This window comes from Crocodylus porosus, unplaced genomic scaffold (genome assembly GCF_001723895.1).
Source record: "Crocodylus porosus isolate Cpor-Errol unplaced genomic scaffold, CroPor_comp1, whole genome shotgun sequence".
Lineage (NCBI taxonomy): Eukaryota > Metazoa > Chordata > Crocodylia > Crocodylidae > Crocodylus > Crocodylus porosus.
The window spans coordinates 48060279-48077081 of NW_017728931.1; the positions used below are offsets into that span (position 1 = coordinate 48060279).

Genomic DNA, 16803 nt, shown 5'->3' on the forward strand with positions numbered 1-16803 from the left:
GAATTTCAGTGGGGTTATTCCTGAAGTCATTCTTGTTTGGCTTTGCTTATATCAACCCCCCATTTGTATAGCCAGTTGTTGGCTCTCAGTGAAGGAGAAAATTTTATATATAAACACTAATTTTACTGCATTGGCTGCTGGCAGACATTATATGTAGATGTGCTACGCAATTCCCATAGACCAGTCCTGTTAGGAACTGCATGCTCCATGACAGCATAAAAATTAATGAATGAGGTTAGGCAGGAAATAAAGTTACGTGCCCAAAGACAGGCGCTATAAGCTGACAAAGAACTATGTTTACCCCAGCCACATGTTAGCAGCCTGCCAGAAGTTCACATTACCACAAAGGGATGGAAAGCAGCAGCTAATGCTGCAAGTCAAAATCTGTCTTTGGAATGTGTACTCAAGTCCAACGAGATTTATTCCGAACTCAGTCATGCTGGAATTAGGAAACAATGGAAAGAAGCCAGTGCAAATATCAGAAGCACAGGATTATAGAAAAGTGAGGGTTGGAAGGGACCTCTGGAGGTGATCTAGTCCAACCTCCTGCTCAAAGCATGACCATCCCCAATCTCCAAGGTTGGAGATTCCACTTCTCTAGGTCACCTGTTCCAGTGTTTTACTACCCTCCTCAGAGCTGTCCCCAGCAGTGTGTGGGGCCTGAGGCATATCTGCTTTGATGCAACTTGAGACTGTTGCTTCTTGTCCTGTCATCTGCCACCACTGAGAACTGTCTAGCTCTATCCTTTACCTTTCAGGTAGTTGAAGGCTGCTATTAAATCCCACCCGTCTTCTCTTCTCCAGATTAAATAAGCCCAGTTCCCTCAGTTTCTCCTCAGAAGCCACGTGCCTTAGCCCACTAACCATTTCCATTGCCCTCCGCTGGACTCTGCCCAGTTTGTCCACTACCCTTCTCTAGTGGGGGGCCAAAACTGGACACTGTACTGAAAAGGGGAATAATCTTTGATCTGCTAGCAATGCTCTTACTAATATGCTATTAGTTTTCTTTGCAACAATGGCTCATTTGACTTGTGTTCAGCTTACTGTCCACTATAACCCCCAGGTCCTTTCCTGCAGACCTGCTGCTTAGCCAGTCAGTCCCCAGCTGGTATTGGTGCATGGGATTGTTCCGTCTTAAGTGCAGGATTTTGCACTTGTCCTTATTAAACTTCATGAGATTTCTTTTGGCTCAATCCTCCAATTTGTCTAGGGCTATCTGAATTAGGCCCAGTGGAAAACACTTACTGCAACTGTGAATTCTCTCTGAACCTGTCAAAAATGAAAGAAGTTTTTCATTTTGAACTTTTAAGACTGGGGAGGGGAGGAAGCCAAACTAGTCCTGCAAATGCTAATGTTAGGTCACAGAAAAAGAACCAAATTCCATTCAGTTATAGGCTTCAAATAAAGTTGTTCCTTGAATTAACAACATTTTCACATTGGGCAAGCCCAGGCTGTACTACTAGGGAGATTCTGCACCTCTTTAAGGTCATTCTTGTTAGGGTTACACTTTGGCACCTGTTCAAAAAATTTAAAGCCTTTTGGTCCAAGCACCCTCTAGTGTCTACAATTTAGATTTACAAATAAGCTTCACTCAATGGTGAAGAGTGGTGGACAAGAATTAGTCAAAGACATTAAGTTCTAGTGTATAAAGTTATTTAAACTATTACTAATCTGAATGGGGGGAAAAAAAACCAACCAAACCAAACCAAAGAGGCCCCAGAGTGCCAAGGAAACAAGAAGTTGCACAAGTCAGAACCCACATGCAAGCAGATTAGCACAACTATAACCTGAAATCTTTTATCAGTTTCTAGATTGGCATTAGCACTTGCCTTTTTTTTTAATTTTTTTTGGGGGAAGGGGAAAGAGAAGAAGAGGAAAAAGGAAAAGAAATTGGGTGTTTCAGTAACGTAGTGAACATATATGACAGTCACCATCTTCCCATTTTATTTGTAAATTCCCCAGACACTCAGCAGTCTTGGTGACCTGCCCTTCAACTCCCATAATTACTGAACATAAATGAAAACAAATTGGCTAATTGGTCAGTCTGAAATTACATTACTGATATTCAGTCCTGAACCTGAATTTGGATCTGCAGGTCAAGGAGGACAGAAGGCTGACCTAGCACATCCAACTCCTACAGAGTTGGGCCTCTGAGGCTTATGCCAAGTACACCTGTTAGTGAAGTCATAACATCCATGGATAATATAAAATCTAACATACCCAACACTAGTATTTCCATGAAACCTGATGTTGGCAGGTGTTGCATAAAGACAGTATACATGGGCTGAAGTTTTAGCTAGAAAAGAAAGGATGCTGTGTCTGACCCCTTGTTAGCCAGTCAGCCTCAAAAGAAAGGAGTGCTAGACTACTCCCTCCTCTTCAATCATTTACTAGCTAGGTACCAGCATGCTGCATACAGCACAATGCAGACCAGCTTCTGAAACCACAACATCCTTTCATTGCAAGAAGTTCTGTGGATTATATGGTAGAAGTGGTCTTTGGAATCTCCAGGCACAATGAGGCTAAGAGAACAGAGTTCATATACTACTTCTTCTGACAGAAGGTGTACTTACTGAAGTCTGCAGACTAACTATGGACAGTCTGCCCCAGTGAGATCTGCAGTTCCGCTAATGGAATTTCATGCAAGTTTGTGGGACCATTGCACACAGAACAACAGAATGTTTGTTTACCCCCTTGCTGGGGGTAAAAGTGCATCCAGCAACAAGAGAGTTAGTTTTAAGAGATTGGGTGAGACTAGCAGTGTTCTCGTCTGCCTACATTTCCAGAAAAGGGAGCATGGTATGTGAGCACTCTGTTGTCAAGAGGTCTGGGAAGCTGATGTTTGTCAGTTCTGGGGAAGGCCTTGTAACGCCAACAATTTTGCCAATGTCACAGTCAGTTCCTATCCTTTAATAACAGCAATAGGTCTCAGTTTGATAGCCTTCTTGCTGATGCCAGCAGCATGGCACGTATTCACCACATCCGTCACATTCTTATAGGATTCTGGTGCCTGGAAAAAAAGGCACACAGTTAAATATACACTTTTTGCTTTACAATCCTCCTAGTCTCTGTAGAAGTAGAGAAATTTTCATTGGAAGATCTTTGCAGTCTAGAAAAGGTTTACTTTTGGCACCAGTGGAAAAGCTTCATGGAGTTTCTTCTTAACATACATATTTTGACAAAGAACTTGACTGGGCTTGTTTTGAATATAGGTTCATTACAAACATTCAAATTGCACCTTGGTTAAAGCATCCTTCTCAAAAAATCCCCAACACAATTGGCAGGTGTTCAAGAAGCAGGTTTTCCATACATGAGAAACCCTAAAACGAGTTCTCTCATACCTCATGTTTTATAACAAGAGTTCAAGGTATCCTAAAAGGCAAAACATCTACATATTGCCAATTCTCTTCAGGGTAAAAAGCAGGATAAAATGAAATTAGAGCTAAATCAACATCAAAAAAAAAGAACAGAGGAAGTGCAAAGTCATTCAAAAGCATGTGTGGTGCTGGTGTCAAGTTTCTTCAAAATAAGTAATTATTCCGAACCTCAGAGGAGGGCTTTCAGGAGCCATGGCCTTTCCAAAGGCAGGTAAAAATATTCAATGCTATGCCTGGATGTTTTGACAGTTCATCAGAAAATGAAGCAGCTGTACCTACCTTTGTGCCAGTGGACAGCTTACCACTGGATAGTACCATATATACCAAGAGTCAAACATAAGACTTACTTCCTCCATGACCAGTTTGGGAGAAGCAACACGAATGGCAATGCCCATGTCAGCCAGCTTGTCTAACACATCCTGGAAGTCCAAGTTACGTCGGGATTTGGCTCGGGATAGTGCACGACCCTAAACAATAGTTTGAGATAACTTTAGCACATGCTGTAGCTATTACAAAGAATGATGATTATGTTATTAGGAGATGCACACCTGAACACGAACTCCTTGCTATTTCATTTAAGGGAGCACTTGGAGAAGTAATGATGCACAAAACACATGCAAACTAGTAGAAAGCTCAAAGGATCCCATCTTGCTCAAACTTTGTTTTTAGCGCTATGCACTTCATGTAATTAGCAAATCAACTGAGTAATAGTTAGCAGGGTGTGTTTTAGAAATGAACACCAGGTAGCAAGAAGTGTGAATGCATGAAACTAGGTATCCTGGAGTAAGCCAGGACACAGGAAAAAAAGTACAACTTGTAGATGCTAGGGCTTCTAAAAAGTCACACATCTTGGAGCATTACTGCTATGGGGTACCTATCACATGCACAATCCACTGTGTGTGCGTCCTCAAGATTCCAGCAAATCAGTATGAACAACTGGAGGTTTTACTAGACACCACCCCCTCCCCAGGTAGGACTGCTGCCACTGCTTCCTCACGCAGCACCAACCAGCTGCCAAGTCACTAATGATATCCTGACTTCATGGACCTGTTCCAACTGCTTGACAGGCTAGATATGGCCCACAGGCAATGTGCTGCTGACCCCTGCAGTAGGGGGATGGCCATGCAGCATTTTGATAAAAGGTTTTCATTTTAGTTCTTAATTCTGGGCTGCCAGCCCTTGATAGCAGGGTTGTGTCTTCCCCTCTGATTTACCAGGAACTTTACTTCTTCCAGAGCCATCCAAAAGCTCCCCTTTGTGCTGTAAATTACATAAAGCACACCGTGGCCAGGCACATGGGAACTCTCCCCCTTACTTAGAAGTTCACAGCACAGACACCACTTGAGCAGGAGGGATTAATCTGAAACCCCCTCCCCCACAAAAGACCTAGCCTTATTCCTCCCCCACTCCTACTTACAGCTCCATGGCAAGTGGTTCCAAAGGTCTCGGTCATGCCTTGATCCGTACCAGTAAGAACATAGCTGCAGGTGCCCATAGTCCCACCAATCAGCACAGGCTGTCCAGTCAGCTGGGGATGCATACACAATTGTAAATTGACATAGGAGAGGGAAGAGGATGTGGGGAGTGGGGTGCAGGCATGAAGACCCTGGCTCCAGAGAATGGGTTTGAAGTTCACATACCATAAAAGGAATACTGGCAAGCTTAAGGTGAATGTGCCAGGACTCTTGAACAGCCTAGAAAGGGCATATGCAAGCGTGCTCATTTTCAACAAGGAGGCAAGGCAAACCAACACAATCTGCCCTCCTGAGCGGACAACAGCAGAGCCACTGTAGGTCATTCAAGTGATTGCATGTTGAGGGGAAGATGATGAGTCAGAGTGGTTTCAGAATCCCATACAACCCTGAGGATCACTACTGACACCCATCTGAGTTCTGACTAGTGTTCACTGTGCAAACTCAGCACACTTTTCCTTCATTAGGAACAGAAGCCTGGCTTTTTCAGTCCCCCAAATCCACCCTTACCTCCATCTCCCACAAGTTAACTGTACCTGGTAATCAACAGCAATGAGAGGATGATGAGGGGGGAAAGCTCTAGTTGATCCTTTTCTATGCACCAGCAGGGTTCGCTCTTTTCCATCCACCACATGTTGCTCCACTTTGGCAATGTTGTGTGACACGTCATAAATCACATGCATGTCAAGGTCATCAGGAGTCGTGTTGAAGACTTTGGCAAAGGCCTAAGAGAGAAAGTTTAGACTTAATTATGGGAATGATTCCTTAATGCTGTTAAAAAAAAAAAAAAAAATCTCAAGGCTTTCCAGGACTTAAAAAGCAGAAACACTGTTGAAAAAACACTTATTACAGGGAAACAGTATGGCATAACAGAGCAACAATGCAAATAAAATGACATGACAAGTAAGGCACCACAAATCAGTTCACACTCCATTATTCTAGAGCCAAATTCCATCTTAGTGCAAATGTGTGCAGTGGCTTTAGAGTTGGGTTGTATTTAAGAACTGGACTGTACCAGCCCTCTGTTCCCAGGCAGTTTTGATCTTTCTTAAAAGTCTTAGAAATAGGTATCAAGCAAGCAGGAAGCTTTAGAAACCCAGAAGGATTGGCAGAGAGAGATGCAGAAAAGGTTAAGTTTTGTAGATGCTGGGGTCAGAAGGGACCTCAAGATTGAGTCCGACCCCCCTGCCTAGGCAGGAAAGAACACTGGGGTCAGATGTGTTACTCTATTTGAAAGAATGTCCCCTCAAACTGGCAGAAATGCTCACGTTCCATTTAAAGAAGTTTTAAAGACACTTTTGAAAAGACTTAACCTTGAGAGACATTTGGGGTTTAATAGTAGAGGTGCTGGAAGACTGAAGACCATGATTAAGCCACCAAACAAACATAGCAGAGGTAGCAGAAAAGTCCATGTTTCAATTAATGTTCAGTTGCTGCAGCTTAATTATATAATTTCACTTTGCTCCAAAGATCAGAGAAAAAGCACCAAAGTGCTTGCTTCCCAGCACCCCAATCCTACCTGTCTAGTTAGGAAAGTCATGGAAGAGCGGTTAACCCATGCGTAGTTCCCAGCTGCAGCCATTCCTTTTAAATAGTCCTGTCCCTCTGGAGAAGCAATCCTGGCACATGCCAGCTGGCGATCATTCACTATGATCTTGTCTCGTTTCATAGCTTTCTCCATGGCCACCAATGCATCTGGGGAAAAACATGCAAAACAAAAGTAGCATGCATCTTTTTGCTCTGAAGGGTATTAAGTCTGAATTTATAGACAAGATATGCAGCTCTCTTCAAAGATTAGATTAGGGCTTTTGATTCAAAGCTCACTGAAGTTGGTGGAAAGACTCCCATTTGAACTTCAGAAGACTTTGGATTGCAAAGCATCTACCTCTCCTCCCCCCAACCCCAAAAGTAGATCATTGGACCTTCTAGCTATAGAGAGAAGGTTAAAGTGAATCTGTGGTATAACAATTTACGTTGTACAGAACTTTTCAACACTATTTTTAGAGAGAAAAGAAAAGGAAGTGTGCGCGCATGCGAGACATTGACTTATTGCACTAATGAATTAGTGCCTTTTCTTCTCTTCCTATTATTTCTGCCTCAGAAATAATCTGCATGTGCACCCCCCAAGCTTGGTGGTATACCCCCTGCAAAAAAAGCAGCATTAACACTGCTGACGGTCCGCGATCACTGCTGGCTACTGCTGACACTGCCAGCAGCATCTGTAGGTGGTTGCCAACCATTGGTTGGCACTCACAACTCCCCTCCCCCACCCCACTCCAGCACTGTAGCCAAATGCTATGGCTGCCTGCAGGAGCTCCTTGCTTGCTGCTGCCACTGCCTGTGGGAGCTCACTGTGGCCCCCCAGCCACATGGCATTCAGGCCCAAGACTATTCTAATAAAACCTGATTTGACAATGGTATTTGTTGTGAGCAAGCTGCAAAGCATTACAAAAGTTTTGTATTACCTGGAAGAAGATAGAAAGTAGCATGTTATCACAAAATATACCTGTAGCAACTTGGTGGCCCAGGCCTCTGCTGCCACTGTGGATCATTACACACACTTGTCCCTTGTGGTCAATGCCCATCTTCCTGGCAGCATACTCATTATAGATGTCATCCACAACCTGGATCTCTGCATAATGGTTCCCTGCTCCCAGAGTCCCCAGCTGTCAATTAGAAGAGAACTTTACTTAATATTGATTTGACATGGGAAAGAAGATGATCCTAAAGCTGACTTGGTGGACTAAGGCACCTCACTTAACCTTTAGGTCTGTTTCCTCAGCTATGAACTGCCAATTACTTATTTTACAAGGGAAGTGTGAGGGTTAATTAGGATCCATTAAGTTGTTTTTAAAACTAAAATGCTATGAAACTACAATATAGTTTTATTAGTAAGTATTAAAAGTAACTGAAAGACAAGGACCTTGAGTTGCATTCATAGCACATTATCTTAATTTAGCTGCATACAAACCTGAAGACTGACAAATCACTTGTGAAAATGGGACTAAGTTACATTATTTAGTGTGTGGGGGGGGTGTGGATGGAGGGAGAAGCAGGTAACACACCATTGCTAACTCATACAACAGGGAAAAAAACAAACCTTTACAGTAACTGCAATTGTTAAGGGGCTGGCAAAGATTAATAGACAAAGAATCAAACAGCCCATACTGGCTATTTATCAACATAAAGGGAGGGTGCCTCACAAGCTCTTTGCTATAACCTATTTTAATATATAGGTAGGATTAGCAATACACTTCTGTGGTGATGTTTCTTTTATTCCGCTTCTGAGAAAACACCTTTAAAAACAAAACCCTCCAATGACTGGCAGACGCACCCTGAGGGCCGACAGGAAATAAGGCATGGAAATGACAGGATCTACTTTCTCATGGGGAAAAAGAAGTTGGGAGAGCTTATCACCACTTCACAAGTAACATTACCTGAGGCAGCCCCCTTTTCTTGGCTCTTGAGGAGACCTTATTTGGATCAGCCTGCAGCATCCTCCCATATTCCTCACAGTGCTCTTTGTCCTCTGCCCAAGCATATCCTTCCCGAAGAGACCAGTCCACACCCATTTCCAGGGCCTCTTCCAAGTCCCTGCAAATCAAGATGCATCCATCAAGCTCCTAAATAAGCATAAGCAGTAAGTGCCCCTGCTGTGTGAAATAAGGTTGTCATCCAAGCCTTTCCTGACAACCCAAAAGCAAAGACCATAGCCACTTGCTATTAAAACCATTTGCCAATTCATCATGTCCTCTCCTGCTTACTAGAATGAAAGTGGCCTTTAACATTGCTGCCTGCATTTGGTCATGGACAAATGCACACTTGGAGCAGCTTCAGAAGGGAAGATGCCACTGCTGCTGCTCAGGAACAGAGCAGCTGTTATGCTTCAACTTGTTGCCTGTAGACAAGTGAGCTGAACTGTCCAACTTTAACCTAGGACTGAAATTGGAGAGGTGTTGCTACATTTTACAAAAGTCTGCGGCACACTATTATAATGTAAAAGTTGGCATGAGAACAGCAACTCCCTCTCTCCCCTTTGGAAACCACTCCAAGTGCACATTTGTCTATGCCCTTATTATAGAAAGCCTCCATTAGGAAGAATGATAACTCAAATCACTCAACCAATCCTCAGTCTTCTAGAGAACCCCTAGGTCTGTGCTTTAATGATTATTTCAGCCTGTGGAGACTGGGAGAAGTGAGAAGCAACTAAACAGGTCAATAAGTTCCCTCATTTTCCTTTTAACTCTCCACCTGTTTTGTTAAGGGGTTTGCAAAGGATAGGCACTCCTCATCCCTAAGAAGCACATAACGCCCCCCCCAAAACAAACAAAAAAACCCAACAACCCACCAAAAGTCATCTTCTTACTTGGCATTCATGGGGATGACACCTTTGGACCCCACACCCACAGGAATATGGTCAAACATGGCCTGAGCAAGCTGTTCCTTCACAGGCTGTACATCACATTCATCCAGATTCGTACGCAGTAAGCGGACACCACAGTTGATGTCAAAACCAACACCACCTGAAAAAAGTGCAACACCCTGAATAAAAACACAGTTCAGAGTACTGCTCATTTGTGAGGCACAAAGTTATGCTGCGATTTTCTCCCATAATCGTGTTTAATGATGATGTGCTTCTTGACAGTATACTGGGACAGGAAGCCTTCTTTGGTCCTCTGAAAGAACAGCTGTAGACTGCTCCATGTCAAGGAATTTACCTGCAGTCCTGAGGCTCCTGACAAACGAATGGTGAAACCACCTAAAGAGGGTAAATTCTGGAACACTTGTAACAGAGGCTATAGCTCCTTCACTTAGTGCTGCAAGGATGCTGTAGTAGATCAGGGGTACAAAAAAGTACATCCAAGCTTCCACAAACCTTTTACCTTATTAACCACTAGAACACTGTTACATAAGCTACATAACACATCACAACACACTGGCCTTCCACCCTGCCAAGATCAGGCTTTTCCATGTTCAGTTGCAACTATTTAAATATACAAGTCTGAATTCGGGTAGGTAACTTCTAATTTGCTGTCAACAGTAACTAAGAGTCAGAGAGCAAGTTCTCTTACTGGCATGTCTGGCCTGCAAGTTCACCCTTCTTGGGTTATGTTAAGCGATACTTTATTGCAGAACTAGAAGGGATCAGCAAAGTACTGAGAAGTGAAGAACATGGGGAAAAAAACTAAAAGGGAGAGACTGGAAAGAATGAGATTGTTTATCTTAGGAGACACAAAAAAAAAAAAAAAAGAGTACAGGATCTATCTCTATTAAATAAGGAAGCGGTTCCCAACCCTTTTTCTTTTCCTGCAGCCTGGGACTGATCAAACGGGCTGCCTCTCTCGGGGCTGCCCAAACCCCCAATTTTAATCCTGAACATGCCTGCTAGCATTGAAAGCCGCTTGCCCAGGTAGACAGATGGGGCTCTGAGCAGGGGCCTCATGCCACGACCCAGCAGCCAACCCTTCGTGGCTCGTGGTTGGGAACCTTTGAAATAAGGGCTGGTCAGAGGAAGGTGGATCAAAGGCTTCTTGCTCTCCTTGTCACATAAGAAGGGGCCATCTGATGAAGTTCAGTTAAAAAAAAAAGTTACATCAGGAAGGAACTGTGAATTTTGTACCAAGGAAAGATGTTGAGGCCAAAAACTTAAGATTCAAGAAGTGCTTAGATGTTTACCATAGCTAATAGCAACTCGAGGTATTCTTGCTACCCATATAAACCCTTTCCAAAAGGGTAAAAAAAACAAAACAAAAACCCCTCTCATTTCAGGTGTAAGCCAATCCCTAACTCTTAAAGACCAGAGCTACTGTTGAATGCCAGCACAGAAATAGCTGTATAGTGTTAATAGGAGTCAGCTGAAACACTCTTCAATATTTTGCCTGTTTAAGATTCTAAATCCTTAACACAACCCAAAAAGGACATGCATTTTAATACTTGAAAATAAAAACTTTGTTCTTTTATTCTCTAAAAAAAAAAAAAATAAAGCTCAGAATTCTAGGTTGTCCCCTCAGTGAACCAGACAGCAAGGCAGTACAACAAGGGCAAAAATCCTTCACAGTGTAGGCAGTTTGGATATAATGAGTTGCTTCATAACAGATACCCAGGTGTCTAGGTGCAGAAACTTAGGACTCTGTAAAGAAAAAGCCTTTTGGGTCACTATTAACATGTTTTGTTCTTCACTTTTTTACCTTACAGACCTGGAAATCTCTAAAAGCAAGAAAAAACACCCTGGAGGATTTCCAATGGTAGATTAGATCAGATTCAAGTTAGTCTTACCTGGTGACACCACTGCCTCTGGGTCACTCATATCAAAGGCAGCCATGTTGCCAATAGCAAACCCATAGCCAGAATGGACATCGGGAAGCCCAATCGATCTCTGAAAGTAAGTTTAGCAGGCTTTTAAAATGCACATCCTTGTATCAGAAACAAACTACATACCAAGACCCATAATTGTTTTAGGGAGACTTGCAGATGAACAAACTAGTTATTCACATAGCATCATAGTTCTCAAATTCAGTGCTGACACACAAAGCACCCTATGGACTGCAGTCAAATGGTAGCTAAGCTAATAAGGTCTTAACCTTCAGGCTTCAGCTGCCTCAGGCAAAATTCATCTCATTCAGTGAAGCTGGATTTAATATGGACAAGCCCATGTTCAAAAGGCACAGAAGCTGAAAAGGGAGTGGGAGTTAGCCACAATGCTAGCAGACTGCAAAGCACAAAGAAAAAAAAACACAAGGGAGAAAGCCAAGAAATAAGAGTGAGCAAAAAAGAATGCATGTTTTCTATTCTTAAAATGTATCATTACATACAAACCCAATGACTTTGGAACACAGAGTAACTATGCAGCATGTAAGAGACGGGTAAGTAATTATGTTACTATGATCCACAAACAAGCAAAGAGCTTTCACTTAAAAGTAGGCTGGGGGGGGGAGGAGGAGGAGAGAGGATGCTCAAGCATTTCCCCACATTAGAAGTCTGATGTTTTTGCTGAAAATCACCATGACAAACAATTAAATATGCAACAGTATCAGACATCAAACAAAATTAGTAACATACTATACCGCCCCCCCCACAACCAAACACTGCCTAAAGAACGCCCGGTTCTGGTGTCCTTTCCCCTACACAAGTACACTGGAACACAATGCCTTATTTCCAACAGGCAGAGGTGAGGAACTGCACCAGAAGTCCCACAAAGGCAGAGACACACAGATCAGATGTCTGCAATGGCTGAATATTAAGCCCCTTGAGGGGATAATATATTCAAAGTTCAGGAGATACCATGATTGAAGCAATAGTCCAGTATCATATTTGCCTTCTGAAGGCTGTCACTGTAATGATATCCTACTTGCGTGCTCCAAAAACATAGCTGTCGACTTATTCTGTATATAAACAAACAGAAAAGGCCTGATTTCAGAGAAAGGTTGGCAGAGCTAATGTGGAAGACAATACAAGGCAGGAAACATGGATCCTACCCATTAACAAGGGAGAATCCGTTAAAAAAATTTAACTGGGAAAAGGGGTTCTGACCCTGCCCTACTGCACCTTTCTCACTGTACAAATAAAAAACACAATACTGGAACTTCTTCAGGATGAAGCAGTACTGCAGAGGTGTACAAAAGCCTTCACACCAGTTACATGCACTAGGCCTGGCTATAGGTACTGCCAAGTCATTAGCACTAAATTCAACTTGCATTTTAAGCTTCCCAACTCTCTACCAATTGTAAAACTGCAGCTGCCAAGAACCTGCACCCTGCAAGAGTTTCTCCAAGTTGATTCTCTCAGACTCCACTCAGTATATAGACTAGTTACCAGAAACATCTTATTGATCGAAGGGATCTTTAGTAGCTACTATGAGCCACCTACAGTAGTTCTACTCAAAACTACTGGCATGGGCTTTTTTCCTCCCTTACAACTGAACAGACTGCTTCTGTTAACAGTAGCAAAAAGCAAGGCCTACATAGCAAGAGAAGAAAATAAATCAATTTGAAAAAAGTATTAGACAAGATCAAGTTGATGTAATGCCTAGATACTTCTGCTTCTGTCAAGCATATTTGGACAGGCAGCCCTTGCAAGGGCCAAGAACCCTTTTGTCATGGGCAGGCTCCTAGCACAGACTCTTGAAAGATGCATAGAGGGCTAAGTTACATTTGGAAAACAATATTATTCAGAAGCATGAAGGGAAGAAAGAATAATTCTTCAGACCAGTTACTCACATGGACAATGCCAGGTAGTGCAGCCACATTCCCAATTTGTTTCATGGCAGGCAGGAAACCACCAGCACCTGAAAGAAGACAGCTAAAGACTCATACAAGGAACCTGAATCATATAAGCATAGTTTGAGTTTCTGGCTCAACTCTGGGTAACTTTTGCTCATTACTGATTTGTTCCAATCTGACACCCCGCACTTTAGCAGTGGTAGAGTTTCACTACCCACAGATTTCCTTAAGTTCTCCTGCTATTGTTTTGTACCAGTGTAGGGATGCAGATTTTTTGGTCTGATACTGATGGCCAATTATTAAACAAGCCATATCAGCCAATACCAATCTGACTGCTGATATGCAAGCCCAGCAGCTTGGAGAACAGAGTCTAGCTGGTAAGTTGGGGGCAGGTCATAAACCCCCTCCCCTCCCCAAAAAAAACTTGAGGCCCCCACAGCAAGGGGGGGAGTGAGGCAGGGGCAGGGCAGAGCACAGGACAAAGCCCCAAGTTGCTTGGGAGGGTGGCTCCTACCGCTGCTCACAACCCCAGGTAAGGCATGGGCAGCACCATCTCTGCACAAGGTGAGGGCAAGGGAGGGCTGCTGCTGTGGGTTGGGTTCTTCCCCACAGGGTTGTCAGTGGTGCTGGGAGGGGGAAAGAGGCTACAGAGTGGGCTAAACCACCGCAAAATTCACCGTAACCCCAACCCCCGCTTGCAGCGCAGCCTCACCCCACCCCCAGAAGAGCCTGATGCCACCCCCAGCCCCAGCCTGCAGCAGCTACCCCTCCCCCCCGCCCCGCAAACAGATCTGGGAAGTGTGTCCCCCATGCCTCCCCCAGCGCTGTGCGCAGCTTCTCCCCTGCACGAGCCTCTCAGGGCTCCATCCCACATCCCACCCCAGCTGGGCAGCACCTGACCCTACCCAAGTACCTGTCCCACTCCCTCACCACAGGGGCCTCAATATGCGCCCCCAACAGACTTACCAGCCAGATGCTGTTCTCCAAGCAGCCGGGCTGGCTGTGTGCATGCTGCTGCTGTGCCCATGCACGCAGCATTTATTGGCAACATTAAATTTGCCACATCAGACAAAAAAAGCCGACTGCTGATAATGTAAGTTCTCCTTTTACCAGTGCCGATACAATACGACTGGATGTATCAGCGCACCTCTGTAAATCAAGCTGTACTAGAATAGAGCAACTGCAGGCATTTTGACATCATATAAGGCCCTCGTACAGCAAATAATGTTGGTTCACAGTTTACATAGTGCTTCTACCTGTGCTAAAGTGGGAGATTTTTAGGGGAAAAAAACCAAACAAACAAACCAAAAAACCCCAACAAGACATGACCAATACTCAATTAAGATGCCCCCAAACTAAATTCTGACAGAAGAGCTCTTGATGCAACAGAAAGCAATACCAGAAGTGACACTTGTTGGCAAGTATTAGAAATCCAAGTAACTGGGCCACAAGAAGTAATCCTATTTAGCTTCTCTTCAGAGTCCTTTCCAGGTCATAACTGAAGTATGCCCCATGGGCTGGATCCAGCACTCATGGTGCCAGTCCTGGATGTCCAGCATGCAGTGCCTGCTCTGGACAGGGCAGGTGTATGGCATGAGGCCCGAACTGGGTGCCACATGAATCCTGCAGCTGGTGCCCTTCACATGGGGCTGGTCCAGTACTGCGAGACCCAGAGGCAGCACTAGGGGCTGGGACTGCACAGGTCAGATCCTTTGTCACTGCTGGACTGGAGATTTTGAAGACCTGGCTACACAAAACCCTGTCTGGGATGGGGTAGGCAAGAACGGTGCTGTTGGGAGCAGGGGGGTTGGACTAGATGTCTCCTGGGGTCCCTTCCAACCCTCATTTTCTATGACTCTAAGACTACAGCAGCGGTACTGCCTGCCTGGCCTCAGCAGGGCTCTCCACTGCTAGGTCCTAAATATGGAATTATTGTATTGGAAGCTCAAAATTATCACATTTGCTGAAAAGTATGCAAAAAAGCATGCAAATGTCTCTTTTACTTAATATTGCTCCGAGTCACCAGCGAGCAAGCGAGTGAGAACTATGTCCCACTTGAAGCATTTCTTTATTTCAAGGGAAGCGTCATAAGAGTGCTGGCAGCAAACCAGAAATCGGTTAAGATTCCTCGAGTAACCTGAGTTTTGCCTAAGCTGCATCAATTGGCTGCCTCAAGAGTTACCACACGTTTACTATCATTGATCGCACGTGGTACCAGGGTTGACACAGTGGTACCCGGGCCAGGCCGGGGACGGAGCTAGCGGCCGCCGCACCAGTCATTGGGAGCAGGACCCGAGCTCCACAAAGGAACGTGCACTTTTGACCCCAACAGCAGGACTCGGGGAGGGAGTCCGCGCAGACGCGGGCACTCACCGCCGCCGCGGCAGGCGTTCCGCAGCTCCTCAAACATGAGCTTCTCCAGCGGGTCGTTGACATAGAAAACGCCCTCCACCTGCGCATGCGCCGCGGTGAGCAAAGGCCACAATTAGCCCCTATAGGAGGTTCTCCCGCACGTCCGTTCCCCCGCCCCCTCCCGGCCGGACCGCTACTGCCCCGGGCCAGCCCCGCGCTCACGTTCATGTTGGGCACGAAACCCTTCTTGATGCGCCAGCAATTCTTGTCGAGCTTGTCCAGGTACTGCAGCTCGTCATTGTAGCTCCGGCTCATGGTGGCGGTAGCAGCCGCTCCGTGTCACGGTGGCTCTACAGGACCGGCCAGATGCAGACGGAAGCCGCCGAGGCTCACGCTAGCTGAAAAAGCGAGAGTCTGGGGCGGGGCGAGGGAGATGCCCAGACGGGATCCCTCGAGGCTCAAACTTCATGTGCTCGTTCTCGAGTGCCTGACGCAGCGTTATCAGGTGTGGGATTGTGACTGTATTTGTGCCACCATTGCAAGCCTTGTACGGTGAGTAATAGCAAAAGTGTTCAAAGGGCACGATAATTTTGAGGCAGCCAGTTGATACATCATACGCAAAACTCAACTAATATGCAAATTGGTACGGTACATGTAAAACTCAACAACTCAGGGAGTCTTCAACTAATTGTTGGGTTTGCTGTCAACACTTTCTTACGACGGCTTGCCTCCGAATAAAGAAGTGTTTCAACTTTCACGATGCAGTTCTCATTCACTCGCTGGTGAGTTATAGTGAGGAATATAAAATAAAGAAGTTGATGACTTATTTGCATATTTTTTCAGTGTACGATACTTTTTCAGCAAATAAAGTAATTTTGAGCTTCCAATACGATTTCGTATTTAAGATCTGGGAATGCTGGCTAGCTGCAAGAGACCCCTGTGGTGCCCTCTAGACCCTGCCTTGTCTCTGCAGTAAATATACAGCGCGGGCAGCCTTCTGAGCTCATGGGGCAGGGGCAGTGCACCTGGCTCCACCTGACAGCATGTGTTAATGGCAGACACAAGAGTGAGCACCACACCCCAGTGCTAAAATGCAGGGAGTCCCACAGGATGGAGCTTAGGGGGCTGTATTAGTTTCCTAGGAGAGGAGGGCTGGAAGGGGCGGCACAGGGTCATCTAGGCTGGGCCTCTGCTCAAGGTAAGATCCTCCCTGCCCAGGGGTGATGTGTAGGGGTGCATGCGGGTGCACCCCCTGCAAAAAGGCACCACCACGAGCCTGTGGGCAGTTGCTGCTCACCACCCTGCTGCTAACACTGCCAGTGGCATTTGTGGGCAGTCCACGGTCCCCTCTGGCCACTGCCAGTGCTTGCGGTGGCGTCTGTG

General features: G+C 45.0%; 1 protein-coding gene across 1 annotated transcript; it reads right to left on the minus strand.

Annotated features, from left to right (window-relative positions):
- Positions 1-1925: 1925 nt before the first annotated feature.
- On the minus strand, positions 1926-15814 carry RTCB (RNA 2',3'-cyclic phosphate and 5'-OH ligase). Its single transcript, XM_019544801.1, has 12 exons — positions 15643-15814; positions 15442-15520; positions 13066-13133; positions 11126-11225; positions 9216-9372; positions 8287-8443; positions 7356-7515; positions 6369-6544; positions 5386-5574; positions 4795-4905; positions 3725-3844; positions 1926-3010 (listed from the first exon to the last, which is right to left on the minus strand). Exons 1-12 carry the CDS (start codon positions 15733-15735, stop codon positions 2903-2905), a joined length of 1518 nt encoding a protein of 505 aa, XP_019400346.1. The 5' UTR covers positions 15736-15814; the 3' UTR covers positions 1926-2902.
- Between the last annotated feature and the right edge of the window lie 989 nt (positions 15815-16803).